At 46.5% G+C, this 24,606-nt stretch overlaps 1 protein-coding gene across 10 annotated transcripts in view; it reads left to right on the top strand.

Moving 5' to 3' along the window:
- TNC (tenascin C) overlaps positions 1 to 24,606 on the top strand; it is a 92,026-nt gene that overhangs the window by 53,410 nt on the left and 14,010 nt on the right. For 3 of the 10 annotated variants that reach the window (XM_057313713.1, XM_057313714.1, XM_057313717.1), the window contains 9 exons: positions 1,865 to 2,137; positions 4,701 to 4,973; positions 6,088 to 6,360; positions 8,788 to 9,063; positions 12,348 to 12,620; positions 14,186 to 14,458; positions 20,154 to 20,276; positions 21,404 to 21,547; positions 23,715 to 23,834. In XM_057313713.1, the coding sequence (XP_057169696.1) occupies positions 1,865 to 2,137; positions 4,701 to 4,973; positions 6,088 to 6,360; positions 8,788 to 9,063; positions 12,348 to 12,620; positions 14,186 to 14,458; positions 20,154 to 20,276; positions 21,404 to 21,547; positions 23,715 to 23,834 (2,028 nt within the window). The remainder of the gene's footprint in view (positions 1 to 1,864; positions 2,138 to 4,700; positions 4,974 to 6,087; positions 6,361 to 8,787; positions 9,064 to 12,347; positions 12,621 to 14,185; positions 14,459 to 20,153; positions 20,277 to 21,403; positions 21,548 to 23,714; positions 23,835 to 24,606) is intronic. The other 7 variants (XM_026513853.4, XM_057313718.1, XM_057313719.1 and 4 more) reach the window with 5 other exon arrangements.

Raw genomic sequence — 24,606 nt, 5'->3', positions numbered from 1 at the left:
GAGGAAAAACAATTTATCTCAATTTGTCCCCTGGAAATATGCTGTTCCATCTGTTATAGGAAACTCTACTGTTCGTGAGGTTTTTAGAAACAGCCTTAAAAGGGGCAAATGGGCCAAATTTTTGGTAGGGTTTTTATGCTGGGCCCTCAGTCCTTGCCCTTCTCTATAAGTCCTGTGTTTCGATAATAGCACCCAAATAACCTAATTCAAATAAATTGTTCTTCTTGCTCACGTATACCAAGGAAATTTGGTCCTTGCTAGAAACTACACACAATTCCAATAATGAGAAAGGCGATGTCGCAATCCACATAAGCTGGCCAGGTTATATTGTCCTGTGCTGCTTGAAATATCTTCAGACCAAATGAGCAAAAGGGGCTTTGAGGCCCGTGTGGTCTGGATCCGGGATGCTAACGGTCTCTATCTGTAGTATGCAAACTTTTGTTTTGAGCAACAGAACTCCTTTTGCTCGTGAAATCTCACAAGGAACCCCACTCCATGACAGATAAATGGACAGCTCTTCTCCGTGAGCTAGGGAGGCAGAGGGGACTTCGTGCTCTGATCCCCCCCCCCCAAAAAAAGCACCACAGTCACGTGGTACAGCTTGAATCAGCCCCTCTAACAGGCGGAGTCTGCTCAGACCCTCACAGTACACGGAGTCCTAAAATACCTGGGAATAAGTACCTCGGGTGCACTTTTTTGGCTGAAATCCCTACAGATATTTTCTTTTCTAACTTCGAATCCATGCCCCTTTAGCCTTTAAAAGGAGTCTGAGAGATTGCATTTAATCCTCAGAGGTGTTCCACTAAGCAGTGGGTTTTGCCATGTCCAGAATCCAGACTTCCTAAATCAGCAAAAAGAACTACATTAAATTTCCCTCCTACGTGGTAGAAAGATAAATAGTGGACCCTGCTCTGCACCGTTTACCAAGCAAAACATAATCACTTTTAATTAAAAGTGGGCACTCATTTCGCACAAATGGCTTTGCTTCGTGGTGCCGACATTCTTCATTCAGGCACAAAGTACTTGCAGAAGGGTGGGAGGGAAAGAACCAAGCCAAGAATCCAGCACAGAACATTTGATCCCTGAAAGCCGAGTCAAGTCCAGAGATAAAACATCAGACTTGTCCAGACCGAGACAGCATACACTTTATGAAGCCAGTCCGATAGCAGGTGGCCAGCAATAAGACGGTCTCTCCAACGTGAAGTCACGAAATGAGGCAAATAATTGTCTCCGATACCGCTGAGAAGTTCCAAGGGGAAACATCTAAACAATGATGTATTTGTTGAGCTGCCACTTACTGGGCACAGTTTGTGGGTCGGGTATGACACTCGGGTTTATAAATGGTATTGAGCCATCACACAGTCACTGTCAGCTCCCTTTATAGGTGTGGAGAGTAAGACTCAGGGACGAGCTGGGTGACAGGTCCGAGACCACCCAGCTGGTAAATATCATTGTTGGAATTCCAGCCAGGGCCCAGCTGCTTGCAAAGCCTGCACTTCTAACCATCCCTACCCCCCTTACCCTGACCCGTGAGCCCTCTTTCCCAGCTGCCCTATAGGTTCTGGCCACACATGCCCAGAGACCTCCCGGTGGGCTGTGGAGTGGCCCACCGGATGGCATTGCCATCTCAAGGATCAGCCATGCGGATCTTCCCCTTTCTGACCATTTTCAATCCTGAAGAAAGCTGTGGCCAGGTTACGGCCGCTCAAGCAGGAAATAAATGCCCAGGGACCAAGAAGGACCACACATGCCCACGAAAATTCTCACGCCTCTTTCCGTCTTCCCTAGAGCCGGGCTGTGGGACGTTTGGTTTCCTCCTTTTGTGGTTTGCAGAACTGACAAATACCTCTCTGTCCTTCTTCAGAGGAGCTCCCCCAGCTGGGAGACTTAGCCGTGACCGAGGCTGGCTGGGATGGCCTCAAACTCAACTGGACCGCAGCTGACCAGGCTTATGAGCACTTTGTCATTCAAGTGCAGGAGGCCAACTGGGTGGAGACAGCTCAGAACCTCACGGTGCCCGGCAGCCTGCGGGCTGTGGCCGTCCCGGGCCTCAAGGCCGCCACCCCTTATAGAGTCACCATCTACGGGGTGATCCGGGGCTATAGGACACCGGTGCTCTCTGCCGAGGCCTCCACAGGTACCTTCCTCCCACTGCCGATGCCCCTCCCCAAGCCACCCTGCTTCCTCTCCAAGAGACTGTGCAGAAAGTCAGCCTCTCTCCATGTCTGAGTCCTTCCCTTCTGCCTCTTCGTGGCTGGCCACACATGCTTGGAGCCGTCCCTGTGAGCTGTGCCTCGGTCTACAAGCCCCTGCCATTTCGAGAATGAATGATAGAGACATTGCCTTTTCTGACCTCCAGTCTCCAGCCTCTCCTAGCCTTTACCTAGTCCTGCCAGTCCCTCTCTTTCTGAATGATGGCTTTCTGTTTCGGGAGACAGCCTGATGGTTTTAATTCTCTCCAGGGCTGGAGGAGAACTAAAGGCCGCCCCTTGCCCTGTACGAGTTCTGGTAGAGCACAGATTATTTACTTTAGAGAGTCCTTTTGCTAGTTGGAAACGGTTCTTTACTATCCCAGATCCCTCAAGGGCATGGGCACTGCTGTTCTAACATTTAAAAGAAATGTTTTAATTTAAATGTTTCTTTAAAATGCACTGAGTATAATAAGAGAACTGAAGTACTCTCCTCTGGGCAATTCTCTCAGATACTGAGTCATTGTTAGAACACCAAATTAGCAAATAGCTAGACCAAAAAGGAAAAAAAAAAAAAATCACACAATTATGACTGGAGACAGCACCAAAGAAAAAGCCATTCATTAGGAGAAGTCCACACAGCAGCATTTGAAGCAAGGAATGTCCCAGGCTATGAATGTCAAACATCTGATGCCCTTTTTTGCTCTTTTAATCAAGAGGTGCTCCCTGGAGTGTTGGCCTTGGTGTGACGCACTCCCAGTGCCGACCCAGGAGCATGCGTTGAGCTTGACTCATCATTCTGCCCCAGCGGCAAGGCCTTCAGTGCTCCCCGGGAGCCGACTGCAGTGCGTGGCCTTCCCCGCACTGTCTTCCGTCGCTCCTCTTCCTATGTGCCTCCATTGGCTGGAAGCTCAGCAGAGGCTGTCTTGCTTGGGTCTGCAAGTGCCTGCCCCATTTTTAGATAATTATTACAACTAAACTTCCATGCAAACCCATCCACCTCCTCGATCCTAGCAAAAGCTAGCTCTGCATTTTAGCCTCAATCATTTCAATAATTCTCGCCGAGATAAACATAATGCAGACAGCCACTGTCTGAATGATGACCTTGAAATGCCCAGGAATTGCAACTGAGGCTGCCCAGGATGGACCCAGGGCCCTTTGATCTGACATAGGGATCATAAATCATCCCTTCCCAGAAGGCAAGAGAAATCACCTCCATTTCTGGTCTTTCCTTCAGATCTTGTGGTTTGGGTGCCCTTAGTACTTTTATGTGTGTGGTTTGTTTTTGTTTTTTTTTTCCTTTTTAATGATAGCAACACTCTTGTTTCTGATGAATTGGTGGGAGGGGAGAAGGGTCATAATTCCATCTGATCTGTGTCTCCCACATCCGCTGGGATGGGAAGGCCTTCTTCCCTGCTAGAGAAGCAATACGAGCTCTCCCTACCCTGCTTCTGCCTGCCCTCTGCCTGTTTCATTCCTGTTGCATGATAAAGCACTGGTAGGCCCATCTCCCAGACAAAATGCTATTTCTTGGCCAAACAGGGTGGCCTGAGTGCCTTGCCTCAGCTCAGCTCTCCTGGTTGGCAATGCAGTAGTAGCTTTCTTGGCCCATGTAGAAGCAGTTAAGAGAGGATGAGCTGTTCCAACGGAATATGAAAACAGCCGGTCCTTGTCAGGGTATGAAGACCATACCCAGAACCACACTGACAAGTTGGCAGTTCCCTCTAAGTCACAAAAGCAGAAGCCTCAGGGTACCGCCTTGGGAGGCTAATGGCAGCAGTTACTCAGTCTTCATTTAAATAGATGGGAGCTCCCTCAAAGCAAAGGATGCCCCCAGGAGGGAGCCAAGTAACTTGCGGTCTCCTGAGTGCAATTCAAGAGACTGGGAGCTGCCAACTCGCTTATCTTTTTTCTTTTTTCTTTTTTCTTTTTTTTTTTTTTTTTTTTTGAAGATTTTATTATTTATCTGACAGAGACAGCAAGAGAGGGAACACAAGCAAGGTGGAGTGGGAGAGGGAGAAGCAGGCTCCCTACCGAGCAGAGAGCCCGATGCGGGGCTCGATTCCAGGACCCTGGGATCATGACCTGAGCCGAAGGCAGACGCTTAATGGCTGAGCCACCCAGGCGCCCCAGCGTGCCTATCTTTTGACCGATGGCCGGCATCCCTGCGGCGGGGCTCCCTGAAGCATCTGAGCTTAGGCAGCACAGTTCCTGCTGACGTCATTTAGATGGCTTCTCACGCACGGAAGCTCAGCCAGCCGATCATGTATGGCAGCTCCGGAGCAGGGAAATCTCACTGCCCAACCTTCCTCTTGGTCTTCTCCTGTTAACAGATCCGCTCTTTCTCTCCCATCGGCACCGCTGGGTAACACCTGCTGCATTTCACCATAACCCTGAACTAGCAGAGCCTTCTAAGCATCCATGGTTCTATTAACAGCCTCAGTCTTAAAACACAAGCCAAATCATTAACCCCCGATTTTTTTTTTTCTTCTCTCCTGCCCCCTTTTTCAGCCACAGGACCTGAAATTGGAAACTTAACTGTTTCTGACATAACTCCTGAGAGCTTCAATCTCTCCTGGACAGCCACCGATGGGGCCTTCGAGACCTTTACCATTGAAATTGTTGATTCCAATAGGTTCTTGGAGACAATGGAATATAATATCTCTGGTGCTGAGCGAACTGCCCACATCTCAGGGCTACACCCTAATAATCATTTTACTATCTACCTCTCGGGACTCGCTCCCAGCCTCCGGACCCAAATCATCAGTACCACAGCCACGACAGGTACATCTGCTTTCTCCCATGTCTGACACCCTCTCTCCAGGTCTCCAGAGTCTTCTTTGCAAGGTGAAGCCGCTCCTTCTGGCCTGCTGAGGCACAAGCCATAGAGCATTTAACTCTTCCAGGATGCGAGGCTGGAGCACTACTTAACCTAACTCTCTTCCAGCAGCAGCCCAAATGGTGGGTTTCCATGAAGCCCCTTGCCTGACCTGTTACTGACCAGGACATGTGCAGCCTTAAATGTAGTCTGGTCCTGATTGCCATATGGAACCTGGAGAAAAGAATTCTGCCCTTCCATACCAAAAGCCAGAGTTGTCCTTGATTTGGAAAGTTGTCTGCCAAGTATCCCAGTGATTTAATGAAATTGTGTTGGTGCTATTTTTTTTGTCCAACTGGGAAAATGTTAGGAGAAAAAAGAAAAAGAGCAGTTACTGATCAGTTGGGAGCACAAGGAAGCTGTGCAATCCAGAACGCCCCGATTCATCACAACCTCTAGGAGCAAAGACCTGAGCATGCTGTCTTGCCCCCAGAGAGTGAATGGTTGATTTCAAAAACAGAAGTAGTCATGTTTAAATAAGGAACTTGGTCAACCAAAGCATAAGCCGCTCTTACTTAAATTTGTGGTGTCTGTGATATACATACTGCATGAGATGCTCTCTGGCATGCAGCAAAAGAGAATTCTCTATCTGAATTTAGAAAGGAGAGGCTTATCCATTCTAAATAGCATTCTTAGCACATTTTGGACTGTGAATCAGGAAATCCAAGAAAAGCGTTCACATCATAACATCAAAATCATCTGTCGCTTAAGTCACCCATGGCTGAGGGAGGGTCTGTCCTCGTTCTATGTGAGACTACAGCAGGGTGGTGGAGCTGTCGCCCCTTCCCCCCCCACCATCCCCAGATTCAAGTACACCAAAACCTAGGGGAGAAAACTACCCAACCCCATCTATTCGTTTCTCATGGCTCAATCTGGGTTTCAACAAAGGATCAATGCCTTTATTGAAGGGTGAAGTCTAAAACTTTATGGATTTAGTCTTATGTGTTTTGCTTTTTGACTCTGTAACTGTGTTTTAAACTGACACGCTTTCATATATATTTTTTTTTCTGCTTGCTTTAGTAGCCGAACCTCTCCTTAGCCACCTCACTATCTCAAATGTGACCTGGGCCAGTGTGTCCCTCTCGTGGAAAGCCCAAGAGGCCACCTTTGATAGCTTTCTTGTAGAAGTTAGGCATTCTGACCACCTCCAGGAGACGGTGGTCCACTCTGTGCCTGCAGCGTCTCGCAGCTCTGTCATCACCAACCTCAAAGCTTCTTCTAATTACACTGCCCACCTTCATGGGCTGATTGGCGGGCACCGTGTTCAGACTCTGATGGCCCAGGCAACCACAGGTATTTTCTACGACGGCTTCTTCTCTCTCCATTGAACTTCCTCTGAGGATCATTCCAAAAAAAAAAATCACTCGCTACCTATTTTTCATCTTCCTAGTTCCTCCAGATCGTTCTCAAATTTGATAGGGCTACCCAAATCAGAGCTTTAAAATTAAAAAAAAAAAAAAGACCACCCACCCCAAATTAAGGAACTTTTATTTCAACCTCTTTTTCCTAAATAGGCACTCACATCTGGAGTTGCTCTGTGTGTGTATATAGAGTTAACCTGACTTGCTTTGGTTGAATTTCTAAATCATCCTTCCATCTGATCTTGAATAATCGTTTCCAGTTCCACCCATTATCATCTGCCTGTGGTCTAATCAAAGTTTGCCTGTGTCCTCTTCAAAGAGGTGCGTGCATGCCAGTTTCGGTCCCCTGATAGAATGTTCTACATCCTCTTTCTCTCGCCCACGATTCTAAACAGCAGCGCCAGTAGCATGCAGAGAAGAGACCCTAACACATGTGAGAGGACTCATTGATCTCATCGTGTTCTTGAGACTTCTATTTGCTTGCCTTCCCTACAAAAACAGACTGTTCTCTTTTCCCTACAAAGCATGCTTTGTCATCTACTGACACCTGTCATGAAATGTCAGTCTTCTTTCATCTGTCATTTGTCCAAATCTTGGTGCATGTGGTAAACATTCAGAGCATTAAATTTCTGAAAAGATCTGTTTCCTGGAAGCAGACGGCATGTCCAGGAATTGTTTTGAAGGGTCAGAAGCGGGGAGGGAAAGCTGTCCCAGCTTGCATGGAACACTGCGCCTACCTTCTCCGCACCCCCCCAAGACATTCTTCTCGCTCCTCGATTTTCAGCTTGGCCGCACCCTTTGGGAGACAACTGGAGGTCAAGCTGGCCATGAGAACTTAGGTCTTACTCTGCATGGTGAACGTGTTCCCACTGCCAGTCTCTGTCTGGTGGCATGAGAAGAGTCCTAACATGCATCCTTACTTGGAGAGATTGCTTCCACAGCAAAATACAGGGAAAGAGCACACAGAGGCCTATTTGGAGGGTTCTACCTTTAGTGCGGTTGAGGTAATTTGCCAACATTGTGGCTAAAAAGTATAGCATCGTTAGCTTCTCAGGCAAACTGCTAAGGAGGAGATCCCATGCCGTCTCTTACGGCTATATTCTGCTTCTGAGCCAGATCCTTGTTGCTCTTGGAGACTTTATGGCATTGAGTTATGCTGTGCAATTGTTCAGTTAAAGTTCCTCCAGGTGAGCCCCTTCTTTCCTCCTAATACTGGACCTGCAGCCACACAACTCCCAAGTCCTTGGAGGAAATAGTCTGCTTCTCTTCCTAAGCCTACAAGCTGGCCCTGGTACCTCAAGCTTCCAGGACTACTGCCTCCTTCTAAAATACATTTGGAGTTGAACTTATTTTAATGGTAGTATTACTTGATAAGTGTGCATTGAAGAGGCCAGACTGTCTACATCCCAGCTGAAAACTAGCGGTACAGGCCCCCTACATTAAAAATGAATCCCTTCATCACTGATCGCCTAGTCATTAAGGAACAAGAGAAAGTTAACCTCCAGGGGAACCAGCTAGCTTTGCAAATCATCCAATAAGTGAATTTTCTAGGCAGAAAGTGCAACACCTAGCTAGATTTTCTTTTACCTTTTGCATACACCAGGAATGATTTCATGAAAGCCATTTTACCTTTGCAGTATTTAAGGTAGGAAGCAGATTTCCCTATGGTGTATAGGAAACCTTTAGATTTCTAAACACTGTGGAGAATTTCTCTTGTGTGGATATTAGCCTTTAATTTGTACAATCCAAACAGATCAAAAGAAGACTAAATAAGGAATCTTCAAAGTAGCATTTTCTAATATGTGCTCAGTGGAGCACCTGCTCCTTGAGATGTTCAAAGAATATTTCCCAGAAAGGGTATATCCATTGATCAGTAAGTTTATGAAGTTCTGGGCTACACAAAATTAAGTAGGTTTCTTTATAGAACCAGCGTTTCAGAGGCTATAAAATGCTAACATGCTTTGTGAATCTCTAGGGTGAGACAGAATATCAATAAATACTTCACTATAAAGCTGTTTTTCCTAGAACATCTTACGGAGCTGGTGCCCCACTGCAAACCTTAGAACTTCACCCTTACTATTCTATATTACTCCTACCTACCGTTCTAATGGCTTGTTCTTTTCTTTATACATGGCCAGCAAATGGTCATGTCTGTCCTTATGAAGAACACACATCATGCCTGCAGAGAAAGCAGTATATTCTCTAGGATTATAGTCAATGCCTGTGTAGCCACAACCTGATGTTCTGTCTTTGGAGGGATTGGCACTTTCGTGTCCTATGGCTACATTCTGGAAAAATCCACTGCTTCCTCTAATAATGTCTCTCTCTTTCTCTTTCACCCATGTCCCTGTCCCTTCAGAACCAGAGCCACAGTTGGGCACGCTAACCCTTAGCAGTATTACTCCTGACAGCTTCAACGTGTCCTGGACCACTCGAGCCGGGCCTTTTGCAAAGATTGTTGTCAATGTTAGCGATTCTCACTCGCTGTATGAGCCCCAGCAATTCACGGTCTCAGGAGACACACAGCACGCTCACGTCACAGGCTTGGTGGAGAATACTGGCTATGACGTTAGTGTGGCAGGGACCACCTGGGCTGGGGACCCCACCAGGCCCCTCACTGCCTTTGTCATGACAGGTACTCATTCAGAGGTTCTTGTTTGTCTGTTTAGAATTCCGAGATGGGGAACAGGGTAAAGGGGACAGGCATTCTAAATTCAACCCCAAATACAGTCTTCACTCCAGATGTAAACGTCTAAGTGAAGAGAGCGCAGATCCCATGGCAAAGACGGGTGTTTTGCAGCCATTTGTGGGAAATGGAGACCATGTATTCGACAGCTGCATAAACTTTCCAGGGATTTCCCTGCCTAGCTTTATGAGCTGATCCGTATTTTAGTGATTCTGGCTGTAGAGTGAGTTCTAAGTTAGTAACAGCCAAGAGCAGGAATTTTGTCCATAAATCATGCTACATAAGGCAGTTTATAAACCACCTGCCCCAGAAATGCAATAATTTATCTTTTTCTTTTTAAAAAAATGCTTTGTCTTTAAATCAGCATCTACAACAGATTACTGAAGGTTTGACCTAGAATAGTAGATCAATCCAAACTTAATTAAAGTTTACCCATTTATTGAACTTGACCTCCAACGTCTCTTTGAATCACGTAAGAATCTCGTAAAGATATGGCTTTACATTTTCTTGCCTGAGATTATCCCAACTCAATGGCAAAGACTGCAAATGGTGTCGATTTACCAAATCTCTAGCTTGACAAACCTCAGGAAATATTTAGAAGTCTCTTGCCTCCCACTAATGATAATTTTCAGGAGACTGACTTTGCTTTCCGATTCTCACATTAAACCAGGCCTCTCCCAGCATCTAAATTGCTGCCAATAAATATGTTAATACGTTCAATTAAATATTTAATTGGAGGCTGCCATGATGACCTCGACACATGAGGGTTTTGATATCAGGCCTGAGTGGTTTCTGATCTTCTCCCACATCCTTTTAGCTGCATAACCTTGGTTGGTGTTTAACTGCTCTGAATTCCGATTTCCTTATGAATGAAGAAGGGACACCGACAGCTACTTGGGACAGCCCTCATCTCAGGAATTAAATGGATACAATGAACTTTAACAGCCTGGTATCCAGCAGGCGTCTTACAGATGCTGGGTTCTTTCCATTTCCTAGCAATAGGAGGGGGGGAGCAGTGTTCTGAAAAATAATCCACAAGTCTAGATAGAAACTCAGCAATTATTTGTATGAAATCATGACTTTCTTACGATTTTTAAGAGAACGCAGAATGTGTTTTAATGGGAGATCAGAACAGTGGGTCTATTTTCTGTCCCGTTGCCTACTGTGAATTCAGTCGTTCAGACAAGTGTTCAAATACAGAGCATGCTCCGTTCTGAGTGGGGTGGGGGAGGGAGCGGTGGGGACTTCCATTCTCTCGGGTCCCAAAGTGATGAGGTGAGCAGGAAAGGAGGAATGGCCAGCCACCGATCCCAGTCAGTCAGGCCCTTACTTGTTGCCTTGCCTCGCACCGGACCTCCCACAGAACAGAGAGAAGAAAGGCAGGCTGGGAATGCTAGTCTTGGGAATCCTAGATCTGGTTACAGCATTGTCTCAGCTAATCCTTGAAGTGAAAAGACCCTGAGTTGTAAAAGAAGCATATTTTTTTTAAAAAGAAAAAGGAAGAAAAAAAAAAAAGCTGAACATGAATGGCTATAAATAACAAGCCCTTGATTGACTAATTAGCCTGAACGCCCTCCTTTTCACTGGAATCCGCTGCTTTGATGGGGTAGAGGTGCAAAGGGGCTAGCTATCGGATGAGGCGCCATTTATCTAAACAAAACTCAGCAACAGAACTTGAGACCCTTGTCTTGCAGACAGAGAAGCCTGTTTGCACAGGATGTGCAATTTCATCTCTGCCTTTGATAAGAGTTATGATTTGGGGGAGATCCTTACATGGTAAAAAAAAAAAAAAAGCCTCAAAGCAAACAGCAAGTGTGTTAAATAAATACAGGTCCAAGCCTCAATAAAATTTAAATCTCTGCTTCAGGAATGAGGGCATCCGTTCACTTGTTCATTCAGTCCCCAAAAATCTTTTTTTTAAACATTTTTCTTTGCATCCCGTGGATTAGACTCTGGGTATTAGTGTAAAGTCATTTATCTCTTTGAACGTTTCTATTTAGAAGCAATGGAAAAGGTGCTTCTAAATGAGGTGGGGCTTGGTCATGGAGTTCCCAGCCCCATGCCCCCTCTGATGACAAACACATTCACCAATACCATGTTTTGTTTTGCTAGAGATGCCGGACCTTCCCCACCAATCCTACTTATGCTTCCAGACTTGCCAGCCCTGACGGGGTCCACCAATTAGACGTTGGCTCGGGATGTGCAAAGAGCATTGAGCTTAGAATCAGATGGCATGGGAGGGAGGCCAGCTTAGCCACCCAGTAGATGTGTGATCCTGGATAAGTCGTTGACCTCTGTTTCCTTAGATGTCATGAGGGTGAGGGGACAGGTAGCAGTAACTACTTCACAGTGTCATTGTGAGGTTTAAATAGGAGAGGGGACATGAAGCCTGGTCAGTTGGGAAATAATGGCACTTAGAAACTTAAGTGATATAAGCTCAGTCCTTTTGGAAATCCCAGTGTGTGAAGACCCATTGGCACCTAAGAAATAAGAGTGCCTGGGACACAGGTTTGGTGAATGAATGAACGAACAGATGACAACAGAACTTACTAAAGATCCAGACATGTCTTTATCTCCTAACTTTATCCAGGAAAACAAGCAGCCAAAGAGTTAATGAATCCTAGTATTCCTTCCTGGGCTGCAACCATGATTTGTTAATTCTGGCACATGAAAAAATCTTACCGCCTCCCTCTATTTCATATATATTATGAGGATGAGTATCACTAATGGGCCTCATCAGCTTGTTTCAAAATGCAAACTAGAAGTGAAATAGAAACATATGAAGTATACCAAAAAGGAAGTATAAAGTATATCTGGGGGACAGGGGGAGTTGATTTTCTTCAAGACCTTCAGAAGCAGAGAAAGGGATCCAAACCTAACAAAAGCTATCCAATTTTGTAGGGAAAAGAAATCATGGCCTTTGGAGTGAGACCCAGCTAAAAGCCTTCCTGTAACCCGTATTAGCTCTGTGACTTTGGCCAAGCCAATCAACCTCTTTGAAACTCAGGGTTTTTTGCCTGCATAATGGGAATAGTGTCTGTCTCGTAGGCCTGTGGAGAGATTTACACGAGCTAACATCATCTGGCCCCTAGTAAGCTCTTACTAAATATTCATTTTCTGAGAATTTAACACATTTAGTGATTGGGTATCTGTCGGTATTCGTGGAGACGTGTGCTATCCCCACAAGGTGAGTGCTGCTAACCTAAGTTATTTTCACTCCTCCCTTCTTTCAGAGGCCCTGCCCCTTCTGGAAAACCTAACCATTTCCGACATTAATCCCTACGGGTTCACAGTTTCCTGGATGGCATCGGAGAATGCCTTTGACAGCTTCCTAGTAACGGTGGTGGATTCTGGGAAGCTGCTGGACCCCCAGGAATTCACACTTTCAGGAACCCAGAGGAAGCTGGAGCTTAGAGGCCTCATAACTGGCATTGGCTATGAGGTTATGGTCTCTGGCTTCACCCAAGGGCACCAAACCAAGCCCTTGAGGGCTGAGATTATCACAGGTATTTGGATTCAAGTGAGCCATTTTCTCCCCTCCTTGGTTCTCTTCCGTGTAATCCATCTACCACATCACCATGGTTTTAACATCCGTGTCCATTTTCTCTACGTAATCCATAGATGTGGCCTGCTCTTTTGTGTTTCCCCCCACACTCTCCCTTGTCTTGTGTCTCAACTGAGCACTCCTCTTCTCCTACTCCAGAAATGAGAAGTTCAAAATGTTTGCCACTTGGCATCCCAAATCTTTTAGACCATGTCTTGTCCATAGTTCTTGTGTGCTTACTCCACATCACCCTCTTCTGTGTCCATCGTGGCTGGTCCACAGCTATGTTTCAGCCTTCTCAAAAGAAATATACCAACGAGAATATTTCAAAAACTTATTTACAACATTTGCCATCTCAACCTCTCAACTGTGATCTTGATAAACTCAGCAGGTGGGCTCGTTACTGGAAACCCAACTGCGAACCTATGAAACACTAATGTCATAGAGATTCTTTGACACAGACTAAATCCATAATTTTCTCAAGACTAATAATAATTCCTAGAGACATATAACATTAACAACTTTAACAGTTAAAAATCTGTGTTTCCCAAAGTCTTTCCAGATTTTACTAGTTCCATAGGATATTCAAAGGTCCTGCTTGGTGAAAAAATTTCATGTTCAGATAAGTTTTGGAAACATAGTTTAATAGGATCCTTGACAACAAGGCTTTACAGAATATCCCAATATGCATGTGTCTCTTCCAAGAGAGACTTACCCCAGGCAGTATTTCCCAAACTTATTTGACATTGGATGCCTTTTTAGGAAGAGGAACAAACAGGAATAGTTTGCTGTGAGTACACTTTGGGAAACTCAGCTCTAAATTTTCCCCGACAATGAGTTTTGTCTAGTGAAGGCAATCCAAAATAATACCTTGAGTCCAAAGTACGGAGCACAAGAGGTTCCAAGCCTCAGTTCTACCCTCTGAACGCTTGTCTAATGGTTTAAAAAGCAAGCAGCAAAGTCAAGAGTGGGAGCCTTCTTGAGTCCAAGAGTTCCAAGAAAAAAGCAAAAAGACCGTAACATTTATAACATTTTAAAAGCCATTTTGCTCAGGATCAAGGGAAATATAATCAGCAGTATCATCATGGGCAACTCTACAGATCGCTAATACTGGTTTATTTGTCTTTTCAAAAAGAAAAGAAAAAGGTCTCACAGAGGATGGGCACTCGGCCATTGGAAGACAGAGAGCAAGTGTAAACAAGTTACTGGCTTTGAACTTGTTTAATAATGCGTGGGAGGGGCCAAAGCTGAGTCCAGATGTGTTGATAGAATTGCTTTTAGACAAAACTCACATATGCAAGCATCCATTTGGCTTGTATTGGATGTGTAACTCCATCTTTCCCTTCTCCCAGACCTACTTGTTTGTGTTGAATGAGTTTATTTTCGGGATCTCAGGACACTTCTGTCCCTGAGAGCCAGGGCCACGGCCTATTGATAACCCCCCCCCCCCCCCCGCCCCTGCAGAGGAAGACCGCACGAGCTGGTAAATGATGTTCTCTCTCCTCCTCCCACCATGTTCTCCTCTAGAAGCCGAGCCAGAGGTGGACAACCTTCTGGTTTCAGATGCCACCCCAGATGGTTTCCGTCTGTCCTGGACAGCTGATGAAGGGGTCTTCGACAGTTTTGTTCTCAAAATCAGAGATACCAAAAAGCAGTCTGAGCCACTGGAAATAACCCTACTTGCCCCCGAACGAACCAGGGACATAACTGGTCTCAGAGAGGCCACTGAGTATGAAATTGAACTGTATGGAATAAGCAATGGAAGGCGATCCCAACCAGTCCGTGCCCTAGCAACCACAGGTACCGTACGTAAACAGGAGAGAACCGAGAACAGTCGTGATGCGGGGGTCTTCTTTCACAGGGCTGGGACATTGCAAGAGCTTTGAATGCAGCCAGGCTCTTTCAGTTATAGACTGTGTGAATGTGGACAGTGTGGCTGAGCTTTTATGCAAGGAGACCGGGATGCCATTTATTTAATGGGGTTGGGAGGATTGAATGAGATAATTCATGGCGAACCCATAGCGGAGGATCTGGTGCATAGCAAGGGCTCGGCAAATTAAAGCTGTTTGGAGTTACATTCTTTTCATTAATACATCATCATCATTACAATTATTGCAATTTTTAAATTCGAAAGACCCTTCTTTCAGCCTATTAGCTCATCATTTTTTTTTTAATGCAGAAGTACCTCTGGGCAAATGTTTGACCTTACAGTATGCAGGGGATAATGGAGAAGTGGTCCCTCCACCCATAAAGATGAATATTTATCAGATGCAATGTGTGAATAATCAGTACCATGCTCAGGAAGGATCAAAGGAGGGAGCTGGCAAGGTCAACAGACTGCTCTTCATGAAGCTCATGATTTTATACGATAGATACTCATAACAACTCTGAAAAGCACTGGAGGGGGAAGTGCAAAACCCTTTTCCATATGATTGTTTCAAGGAGAAAAAAGAAAGGATTGATTGGTAACAGGACTCTTGAGAGGCCAAGACCTATAACAGGTGCGCTGAATTTGTTCCTGAAAGGAAGGGACAAGGAGAAACATAGCATTCCCTAGAGACAGAGTGCTTCGAAGAGGGATCAGAAGAAAGAATCACAAAATCTCAGGGAGAGGTAAAAGGGACTAAGAAAGGGAGTAGCCCAGCCTCTTCTGGTCGTGCCTGAAGAAGCTGAGGCCCAGAAAGATGTGATTTGCCTCATGTCACAAGGGCCAGGTTGGGGATAGAACCCAGACGCAGTTATTTTAATACTTATTTTAATACTATTTTATTATTCTATTTTAATACTTATTTTAATACTATTAAATGTAAGCAGCCTGGGTGACGGATAACCAATGAGTGTACATACCTCCCCCCTCCGACGGGCATAGAACACAATAGCCGACACCTTCTCTTTGCACAGAGATGGGTGTATTTTCATGTCAAGTTGCAGGACCCACTGGGCTCTGAGAAGCCACCTACAGAAACCGTAATCAGTATCTGTGGGCGCAGAGGAAACGCTGAAGTGCAGACAGCAGCCCAGCCGGAGGAAAAACCCTGTTTCTTATTAACTTGGACACCCTATCCCCGGGATGCGGGTCCTTGTCTCCCCCTCCCTGTGGCTGGCCATAAAACAACTTCAGATCCCAGACAGAGCCTGATTTTGACCTTGGTTTATAAACACTGCCTTTCAGAGTTTACTTCTGATCACTGATTTTGTTTTGCCAATCTTTTTGCTAGAGGCCCTACAGTTCTAAAGCAAAAAAAAAAAAAAAAAAAAGAATGAATAATCAAGAGGGTTTTTTGGTGTTTTTTTTTTTTTTTTTTTGTAAGAACAAAAAAAAAGAAAGACCCTGCTCTTTCAGAAAGCCTTTTCTTTGATTTCTTATTTTGGGGCTTTGTATTTCACAGCCAGAGAGAAGCGTGTGTGTGTGTGCGTGCGTGCGTGTGTGGGTGTGGGTGTGTGCGTGTGTGTGCGCGTGGCCCGCTTGCTCCGGTACTAGGAGAGGACAGGACCAGTGACTCCGTTAGACAGCATATGTCTAATTCCACCATCACCTCGTCAGTTTTGTAAACTTTCTCTTTTGTTTTTCCATCCTTCCTCCTCTTTCCTCCCCTGCACAGTTGTAAATCCTTCCCTGAGATGTTCTGTTCCTCTTCAGCTTCATAAAAACTGCTGCAGGTTCTCCTCTCACTCCCAGAGCGCAGGCTGCTGGCCCCGAGTGCCCAGCAGCAGAGAGGGCTGTTAGGGGCAGCGCACGTAGTGGTCTGGCCTCAAGCCTCTGGGCAGAGTCCCTGGAGTCTCATCCTTGCTCTGCCAGCTGTGTGGCCTTGGGCAAGTCTCCTTTCCTCTCTGAGCCTCGGTCCCCTCATCTGGCAAACAGCATTTAACTCAGAATTCAGCCGTGAGGTTTAAATAAGATCATGAATGTCAAGTATTTAATTTCTTTGCCCATAATAACAGGATGTTATGATGTTTGGGTGTTTTCATGTAAATTTTATTTTTTTAATGGGCCGCTTGATTCAAAATTCAAAAATTCAAAAAGGACATATACCAAAGTCTCTATTCAACTCTGTCCCTGCTCCCTAGTTGGTCTATATAGAGACAGTCAATACTACCAGTTTCTTGTCTGTACAAATAGACAAAATTAGACAAAAACCTATACTTTTTTAAAAATTTTTTTGCAGGGAGCACCCTTCCACACTCTGGTGTATGTGTGTTCCTTGCTTATTAGATCTGAGAGCGAGTCCCGTATGCTTATTTACTTCACCAGCCCCCTACTGATGGACACTTAGGTCGATCCCTGGATTTGCAATGGCTCCTCTTCCCTTCCGTGGTTTGAGCCACTTCTTCCCCACAGCCGTGGTCCCTCTTTGGAAAGCCCAGAATTGCCAGGACCAGCTTTGCCTCTGCGGAGCTAAAGGCCAATGTGCCTCTGGGCACCAAATGGAGGGGCCCTGGAATAGACAGAAAACAGTTAAAAATCCAACCACAAAGTATGCTGACTTTGTCTTTCTCTTCTGGAGTTTATAGTGCTTAGCGAGGAGCCTGAGATGCTTCCTTAAGCTGTTCCCATCACCGCCCCCAGACACATACCCTCGGTACTCCCTTCCACCCTGGAGGCCAGTGGGGGTAGTCTCCCGTCTCCCAGGATGTGCCCCCTTCCATCCCACTGTTCCTTTCCCAGCCAGACAACCTAGCAACCCCTCTGCTGAGTTCCAGTTCAGATGCACTTGAAACCGCACACCACTGAGTTGCCGTGGCATTGTGTGCGGGGGCCTGACCCAGAAGGTCTGCAGACACCCTTGCTGGGCAATCTTCCCTTCCATATGAACAGGCTCTTGATGCTCCGTGCCTCTGGCTCTGACTCCCATGAAGCATAAAGTCGGTAGCCACCAATTATAAAGCATGCACTCCTTGCCACACGAGCAGGACAACTGACACACTTTTATCTCTGTGAATCACCATAACACAGCCAGACCCAGGGAGCCCCTCATTCAGCCCCACTTCACAGATGTGGAAGCTGAGACCTAACGGAGTAAGGTGTTTTTAGCTAGGAAGGCCAGAATGGAATTCAAACTCAGGTCCACCTAAGCCCCAAATCCTTGCTCTTAAACCATACTGGCTCCAGTAGCTGTCCCCGGAGCTTAATACGGGAGCTGGCACATAGGAAGTATTCCATAAAAACATGTTGAAGGGAGAGTAATTTTTAAAATGATTGTCCATGGCCACATAATTAAAGCAATGGGCATTTGCTCCAGATTTGGGGAGGCAACTTTTTATGCAAATTGCAGATAGAGGCCCTCCTCACCCTCCTTGGGAGTTTTTAGCAATTCCAAATGTTTCCCTAATGGGGTTTTTATTGAAAACCAAGCGTCCACTTGGAAAGAGAGACAGAAGCATTGCCTTGCTTGTGTCTCTCAAGTTTTCTTTTTCTTTTTAAGATTTTATGTATTTGCCAGAGATTGAGTGAGACACAGAGACACAGAGAGAGAGAGAGCACAAGCAGAGGGAACAGCAGGCAGAGGGAGAAGCAGGCTCCCCACTGAGCAGGGAGTCCAATGCGGGCTCTATCCCAGGACCGTGGGATCATGAGCTGAGCCGAAGGCAGACGCTTAAATGACTGAGCCACCCAGGCGCCCCCTGAGTTTTCAATAGTATGATTTAGTTGCTGTGTGAGGCTCTATCTTCGGGTTCCCGTTGACCATCTCCTCTACTGCGGTGCTGGAGACTTATGGGCACTATTTATGACCGAATGAGATACGCTAAAATAACAAATAATCTTCCACACCAGGGAAGGCCTATCATCCAAAAATATCACACTTTTGAGCCTGGACTCCCATCACTACTGTGCCATTCCGTCAGGTTATTGGGCATAATATTTTCCTGCTCCCATTCTGATCAAGCACGGCCCTCAGGTGCACAGGATGTATGACGCTAATTCTTACGGCTTCTAAGACAGGGCAGATAATATTGCCATTTTGTAGATGAGAAAACCTGGCACCTCGAGAAAAAGGGCTGTGGCCACAAAGATACATCTAAAATGTGCTGAGGTTTGCAGTCAGAGTGAAGGGCGGCGTGGACCAGGCTAGCCACAGGAGAGTCGCGGTGCCTGCATTTACACACCTCACTGGGTTTTATCTTCATCCAACCTTATCTAGTTCTTTCTTGGGAGTTACTTCAAAACCCAGGGTAGCCCCTGGGGAAAAGAGTTAGATGGGGAAGGAAATAGACAAGAATCACGTTTACTGAATTCTTACTATCTGCCAGATTCTGTTAAGGGTTTTCCACCCATTAGCTCTGCTAATCCTGAAAATACGCCTGTAGGTGGGCATGACTTTTCCCACCGGACAGATGGAGCCACTGGGGCTCACAGAAGTGAAGGGAACCGCCCCAGGTTGCCAGGGCCCTCCGCGGTATTTGCGCAATCAAGATCTTCCAGGCTCCAGAGCCCTTGTGGTTTCCAAAGCTTGGTTCCAAGGAGAGGGCAAAACCCCAGTCAGCCGCAGAGCCTGACTACCAGGAGAAAAGGTCACAGGAGAAAGCCAAAAAGAAGAAACAAAAATGGAGAGGGGGAGAAACATCCCCCCAAGTGGGCTGTGGGTTTTAAAACTTAATGATCAACGTGGGTTGGAGAGGGAAAAGATGAGGAAATGAGCTCCCTGGAGACCTGAAAATTGTTTCCTGATCTCTCTGGTTAAACATGGTCAGCTGAAGAGGGCAAAGAGCAAAGCCAAAAAATACACAGAGAAAAGCCAACGGAAACTGGGTTTTAGGGGAAGGTATTTATGTAGCAGAAACGGTCCCATGGGCATGGCTGTCCCCGCAGGTAGACCCAGTGCTCAGGAGCTGTTTACTTCGCTTTCTGTCCCGACTCTGGACCTCGATCCAGGTCTGGGAATGGGTTTGTCGAGGTCAGTTTCCATGTCAATGTTATCTCCAGGATCCCCGGGCCGTGCTGGCTTTGCTGCCCAGTCCTGGGCCCAGAAAGGTCACACCACAACAATGTGCGTTGGAGAACCAACCCTCAGTTTCCTCCTCTGTAAATTGGCTATAACCGCACCTTCTTCTCAGGGGTTTCTAAATGAGGATTGATCCCTATCAGTTACAAAGAACCGCACATTTATCAAGTCCTGGTTATCATTTAATAAAAGGAACTAGAAAGCAAAGGTTTGGGGGAAAAAAATGCTAAAACTGAGAAATTATAGGATGGCATCTTCCCAGCCGTGAAACCGCCCAGCCTCACTTCCTCAGACATCAGCTGTGGTGTTCACATTCTACTTGAATGAAACCTAATGGCAACTCTGCGGCCCTGGGCCTTGTACCTGAATGAGAGAACACTTGTCTCTATCAAGTCACAACTTGACCACAGATCCCCACATTCTCCATCCTAAAGGCTTGACTCAGACACGAACTCTAGAGGCTGAGTTTTCCTGGGTAAGGAATCCAGGAGGAATCTTTGACCAGCAAGATAGTTGACTGTTTCTGGGTTTCTCCTGTGCTTTCTCCTTGACAGCCATGGGCTCTCCGAAGGAGATCAGTTTCTCAGATATCACCGAAGATTCGGCCACTGTCCGCTGGATGGCGCCCTCTGCCCAGGTGGAGAGCTTCCGGATTACCTACGTGCCCATTGCAGGAGGTAGGGCGGTGGAGGGGGTGCAGTGTTTTGGGGGTTGGGGAGCAACTGGAGGGTTCAGGTGGGATAGTGAAGAGACTCAGGTAATTCCCATCCTCCCACATATGACCAAAGAAAATTATTTCCGTCTATTGGAGACCATCTCTGTGGATTTCAGTTGTAAAGTGCTGTAAGATCCTTGGAAGAGCTCCCTTGTAAAGGGTCATTTGATGAAGACCCTCTCCAGCCTTGAAACCCTCAGCTCCTATGAGAAACGGACCCCAGTGTTGCTTGGCAACAGCGGCAGAGACTCTAAATACACTGGTCCTTTTCTCTTTGGGCACGCTCATCTGAAAAGCAGATCCTGACCTGGATATATGTGAGGTTTTACCCTTCAGTCCTCAAATCTGTCTGTCTCAGGATAGATGGGGAGTTGTGGCTTTGCTGCTAGCAGTGGGAGTTTTAGTTCAGAGCGCAGGGGCCACAACAAAGACCACGGTGGGGGAAGGGGGGGTGCACCATCAGATCTGCCCAAAGACAGTCTGGCGAGTAGAAGTGTGTCCAGAAAGGATGGCTGACGCTCTTTAGAGAGGTGCTGTAGCAGCTCTATGGAAGTTTGGCCAGCTGGTATGTAAGCTCCTCACCAGCCCTGAAATTCTAAGAAATATAAATTGCAGCCTTTTTTAATAAATATAAGAGTACGCTCTTGACTATGACCATCTTCTTTCCTTAAAGAGTAGGATCTCTGCTAGGAAGGGAGTCTGTATATTCCAAAGCTAAGACGATGGGTTAAATAGATCAGATATACATTACATAGTGAGCTTTTCATATTCTTTGTGGGGAAAATAAATAAATAAAAACATGCCAGCCCTCTACTGAACGGAAACTTGCCATTTTTAGCACATTGTGACTTCATGTTTTTTCCCCTCCTGGCTCAGTTTTTGGCATCTGTACGGATGGAAAAAAAGCATTATACAATAAGTAAGACCTCTTCTCTTATGCCAGAGGGTAGGAGCAAATGAGAGGAAGTCAAGAAAATGGTATTGGATCAAGATCTAGTTTCGTTTCCAAATCAGATGCAGCCGTTCTTGGGGCAACAGTAAGTTGCAGTGAGGTTCACCATTCCCGATCTTGCTTTTGCCATGTTCCAGGGACGCCGTCAGTGGTAACCGTGGATGGAACCAAGACTCAGACCAGGCTGGTGAGGCTCTTACCTGGAGCCGAATACCTTGTCAACGTCATCGCCATGAAGGGCTTCGAGGAAAGCGAACCCGTCTCAGGATCGTTCGCCACAGGTGCTTTTCTCACCCTCTGCATTATAGCTCATGACTCAGCAGCTGGAAAAATTTCTTTTATTTGGGAAATCCTAGTGGAAAATGGAGTGAATTTGGAGTTCCAAAGACCTCATTTCTGGCCCATCCCTGGCCTCTTATAGGCAGGGTAACCTTGATTTCATCTTTAACCGCCCTGGGCCTTCATTTCTTGGGTTAGTGTGGAAGAAAGAACACATGCTGGGGAGTCATACTGACCTGAACTGAAATGCCAAGTCTACCACTTCTAGATACATGAGCTGTCAGTGAATTTCTCTAGGACCTAATTTCCTTCTCTGTCACATGGGTACAATTCTGCTTCCTTTGCAGGGGGCCATAGAATCGCATGACATGATTTATGTAAAACATCTGAAATGTAAATGACTGTGGGCATTAATCCCCCCCTTCCCTCCCTGCCCCTTGAGGGAACCCTTTCAAGCAGGTGCATCCCAGTCGGGTAATGGTGACAGCTATAAAATAACCACTCCTGATTGGGCAGCTACTGTGTTCCAGGCACTGTTACTAAACCCTTCGCATTTAAACCATGAAAATGGCTACTATCGTTCCCATTTTACAGAGGAAACAACTGAGATCCAGGGACATGAAACACCTTGGCCAAGGCCACCTAACTAGTAAATGCTGAAGCAAATTTGAGCTTAGGTCAGTCTCACTCCAAGCCCTGTGTTCTTCTAAAACAGAGGATTATTTTCCTATTATAACCTGATTTGTACAGCATACTGTCAGGAGGGGGAAATAATGAATTGCATTGAAGGAGAATGAAGTGGAAAATTTCTGTTCGGGCAGCCATGTCTCTGAACAATTTACCCTTTGATAGTCCAGCAATTATCCAGTCTAATCCATTAAGGGATCCAAAGAATGGGCCTCATAGGAAATTTTAAAAATATCCTGATAGTCGAAAAAAGTTGATTATATGCAATTATAACATCCCATCTGAACCCAGAGTCCTGTCCGCCCTGCCACACAGGCCCTTATTTCCCCCATAGAAACCTTTCATTCAGGGACTCTCCAGTTGCAAAGGCTAGATGCACTCCCTCCCGAGGCCCATTGTCCTGGGCATTTAAAGGAAACTCTGTACAGACAGGCTGAAGCAGGAAGGAGCTGGGAGTAGACCATGGGGGCTCCCAAAAGTACTCTGCCTCCTCCTGCTTCTCAGGCCGGTCTTCACATCTCTTGGGGCTCAGGAGCCTCGTCTTTGAAATGAGCTGATGGCAGCTGTCCTCCAGCCTCCCAGGGCCGTTGTCTTGGAATAATTGAGTCATAAATGCAAATGCAAGAGGATAATAGTCCTATTTAGGTTCGTTTCTGAGAAAGGGATGCCGGGTCATCGCAGGGGTTTGTTAAACGGGCCAGCGCCCTTTGTCAGTACAAGTCATTTGGGAATCATGTTGAAGACTCCAGTAATGTTAATAGTCATGTTAGTAATAGCAGCCGCCGTGAGCGAGCGCTGCCCCAGCACATTTCACACACGCAATGTCTAGTTCATCCTTCTAGCAGCCTCTCTCTGACACCTGAAGAAATGAGGTTTGGAGAAGGGCACACAGACGCCAGGCAGAGAAGCCACAGTAGAACCGGGGACCGCCAGCCTCTGGGGCCTGGCTGCATGTTGCCCACCAGCCACCTAACTGGAGCTATCGTTCAAAGCCCAGAAGAGCCTCCTGCAGCCTTGACTCTGGGGGGCTCCCTGTTTTTCTAAGCTCTTTCCCTGGGAACAGTGATATGAACAATAAGAATAACCCTCATCATGTGTTCAGCCCTTTCCGGTTTAGATAGCTCCTTCCCACCTATACCATCACGTGAGCATCAGGATAACACTGAGGATAAAGCCGGACAGAATGAGGATCCCCATTGTACAAGTGGGGAGAGAGAGACCCGAGAGAACCCAGCCAGCAAGGAAGGAATCATGACTCAAACCCAGGGCGTCCTGGTGCCAGACTCAGGACATAGAACTGTCCGTGCACCGGGCGCCATGTCCCAACACCAGGAGCCGTGTCCCAACACCAGGTGCCGTGTCCCAACACCAGGTGCCGTGTCCCAACACCAGGAGTCCAGGAGCAGTGAGAGAGCAGCTGTGGTCTGATGTCTGACCCCACGACTGCCTAGCTCTCCAACATTTCATCATCTTTCTTTGCAGCTCTGGATGGCCCATCTGGCCTGGTGACAGCCAACATCACCGACACAGAAGCCTTGGCCATGTGGCAGCCAGCCATCGCCCCTGTGGATAGTTACGTCATCTCCTACACAGGGGAGAGAGGTAAGGCCATGTCTAAGACCCTCCCCACCAGGAGGAGTGTCTGTCGTGCTGATCTCGTCTTCCCTGCCACGTTTGGCCCAGGATGGCAAAAATACCTGGGTAGCTTGGAAGGGCCAGTGATGTCCTTGCGGCTCCCAGAATAGACTCATGGGCTGAAGGCCAGGGCTGGATAGGTCGTTGCAGAGGGCCTGGCCAGAGGGTGGCAAGGGAGGCCTTCCCCATCCTCTTGTGCTTGTTACAAGCGAAGAGCATCCATGTCGTGTTCATACCAAGGAAGGCCGGTAGGCCATTTAAAGGAAAACAAAGGGCACGTCTGCAGCCTGCATGCGTTCCCCCAGCCTGTCCCCCGCCTCCTGCTAGTCTCCCTGCCTGTCACCATGAGCCTCCCTCTCCGGCAGCAGCTCCCGTCTCTTAGGAAGAAGGAGTTTGGAATCTGGAGTCTTAAACAAGCTATTTCAGGAGCCACTGGGCCTCTTGGAGGCTACGGAGGAGGCCAGTTGTAACAGATGTGATGGAGAAATCAGAAATTATTGCTCCTCGTCTTTGCAGACATCTGTGCTAATTAATTTACTTAGTTGGCCGACTGAACACATGTTTGGGGCACAACACACCGTGGCCACCCAAACATAAGGTCAAATACAAGTAAGAGAGGGGAGAAAGAGATTGTCTTTGAGTGAATGAATTCATGCCTCTGTCATGTGTTACCCTAGAAAAAGACTCTACTGTCTGAATCCCAAAGCATATGTAAGTTTCCTGTTTTACGGTTCAGAAT

Source organism: Ursus arctos, unplaced genomic scaffold, assembly GCF_023065955.2.
Source record: "Ursus arctos isolate Adak ecotype North America unplaced genomic scaffold, UrsArc2.0 scaffold_18, whole genome shotgun sequence".
In the NCBI taxonomy this organism is placed as follows: domain Eukaryota; kingdom Metazoa; phylum Chordata; class Mammalia; order Carnivora; family Ursidae; genus Ursus; species Ursus arctos.
This window is presented reverse-complemented; position numbering and strand designations above follow the sequence as displayed.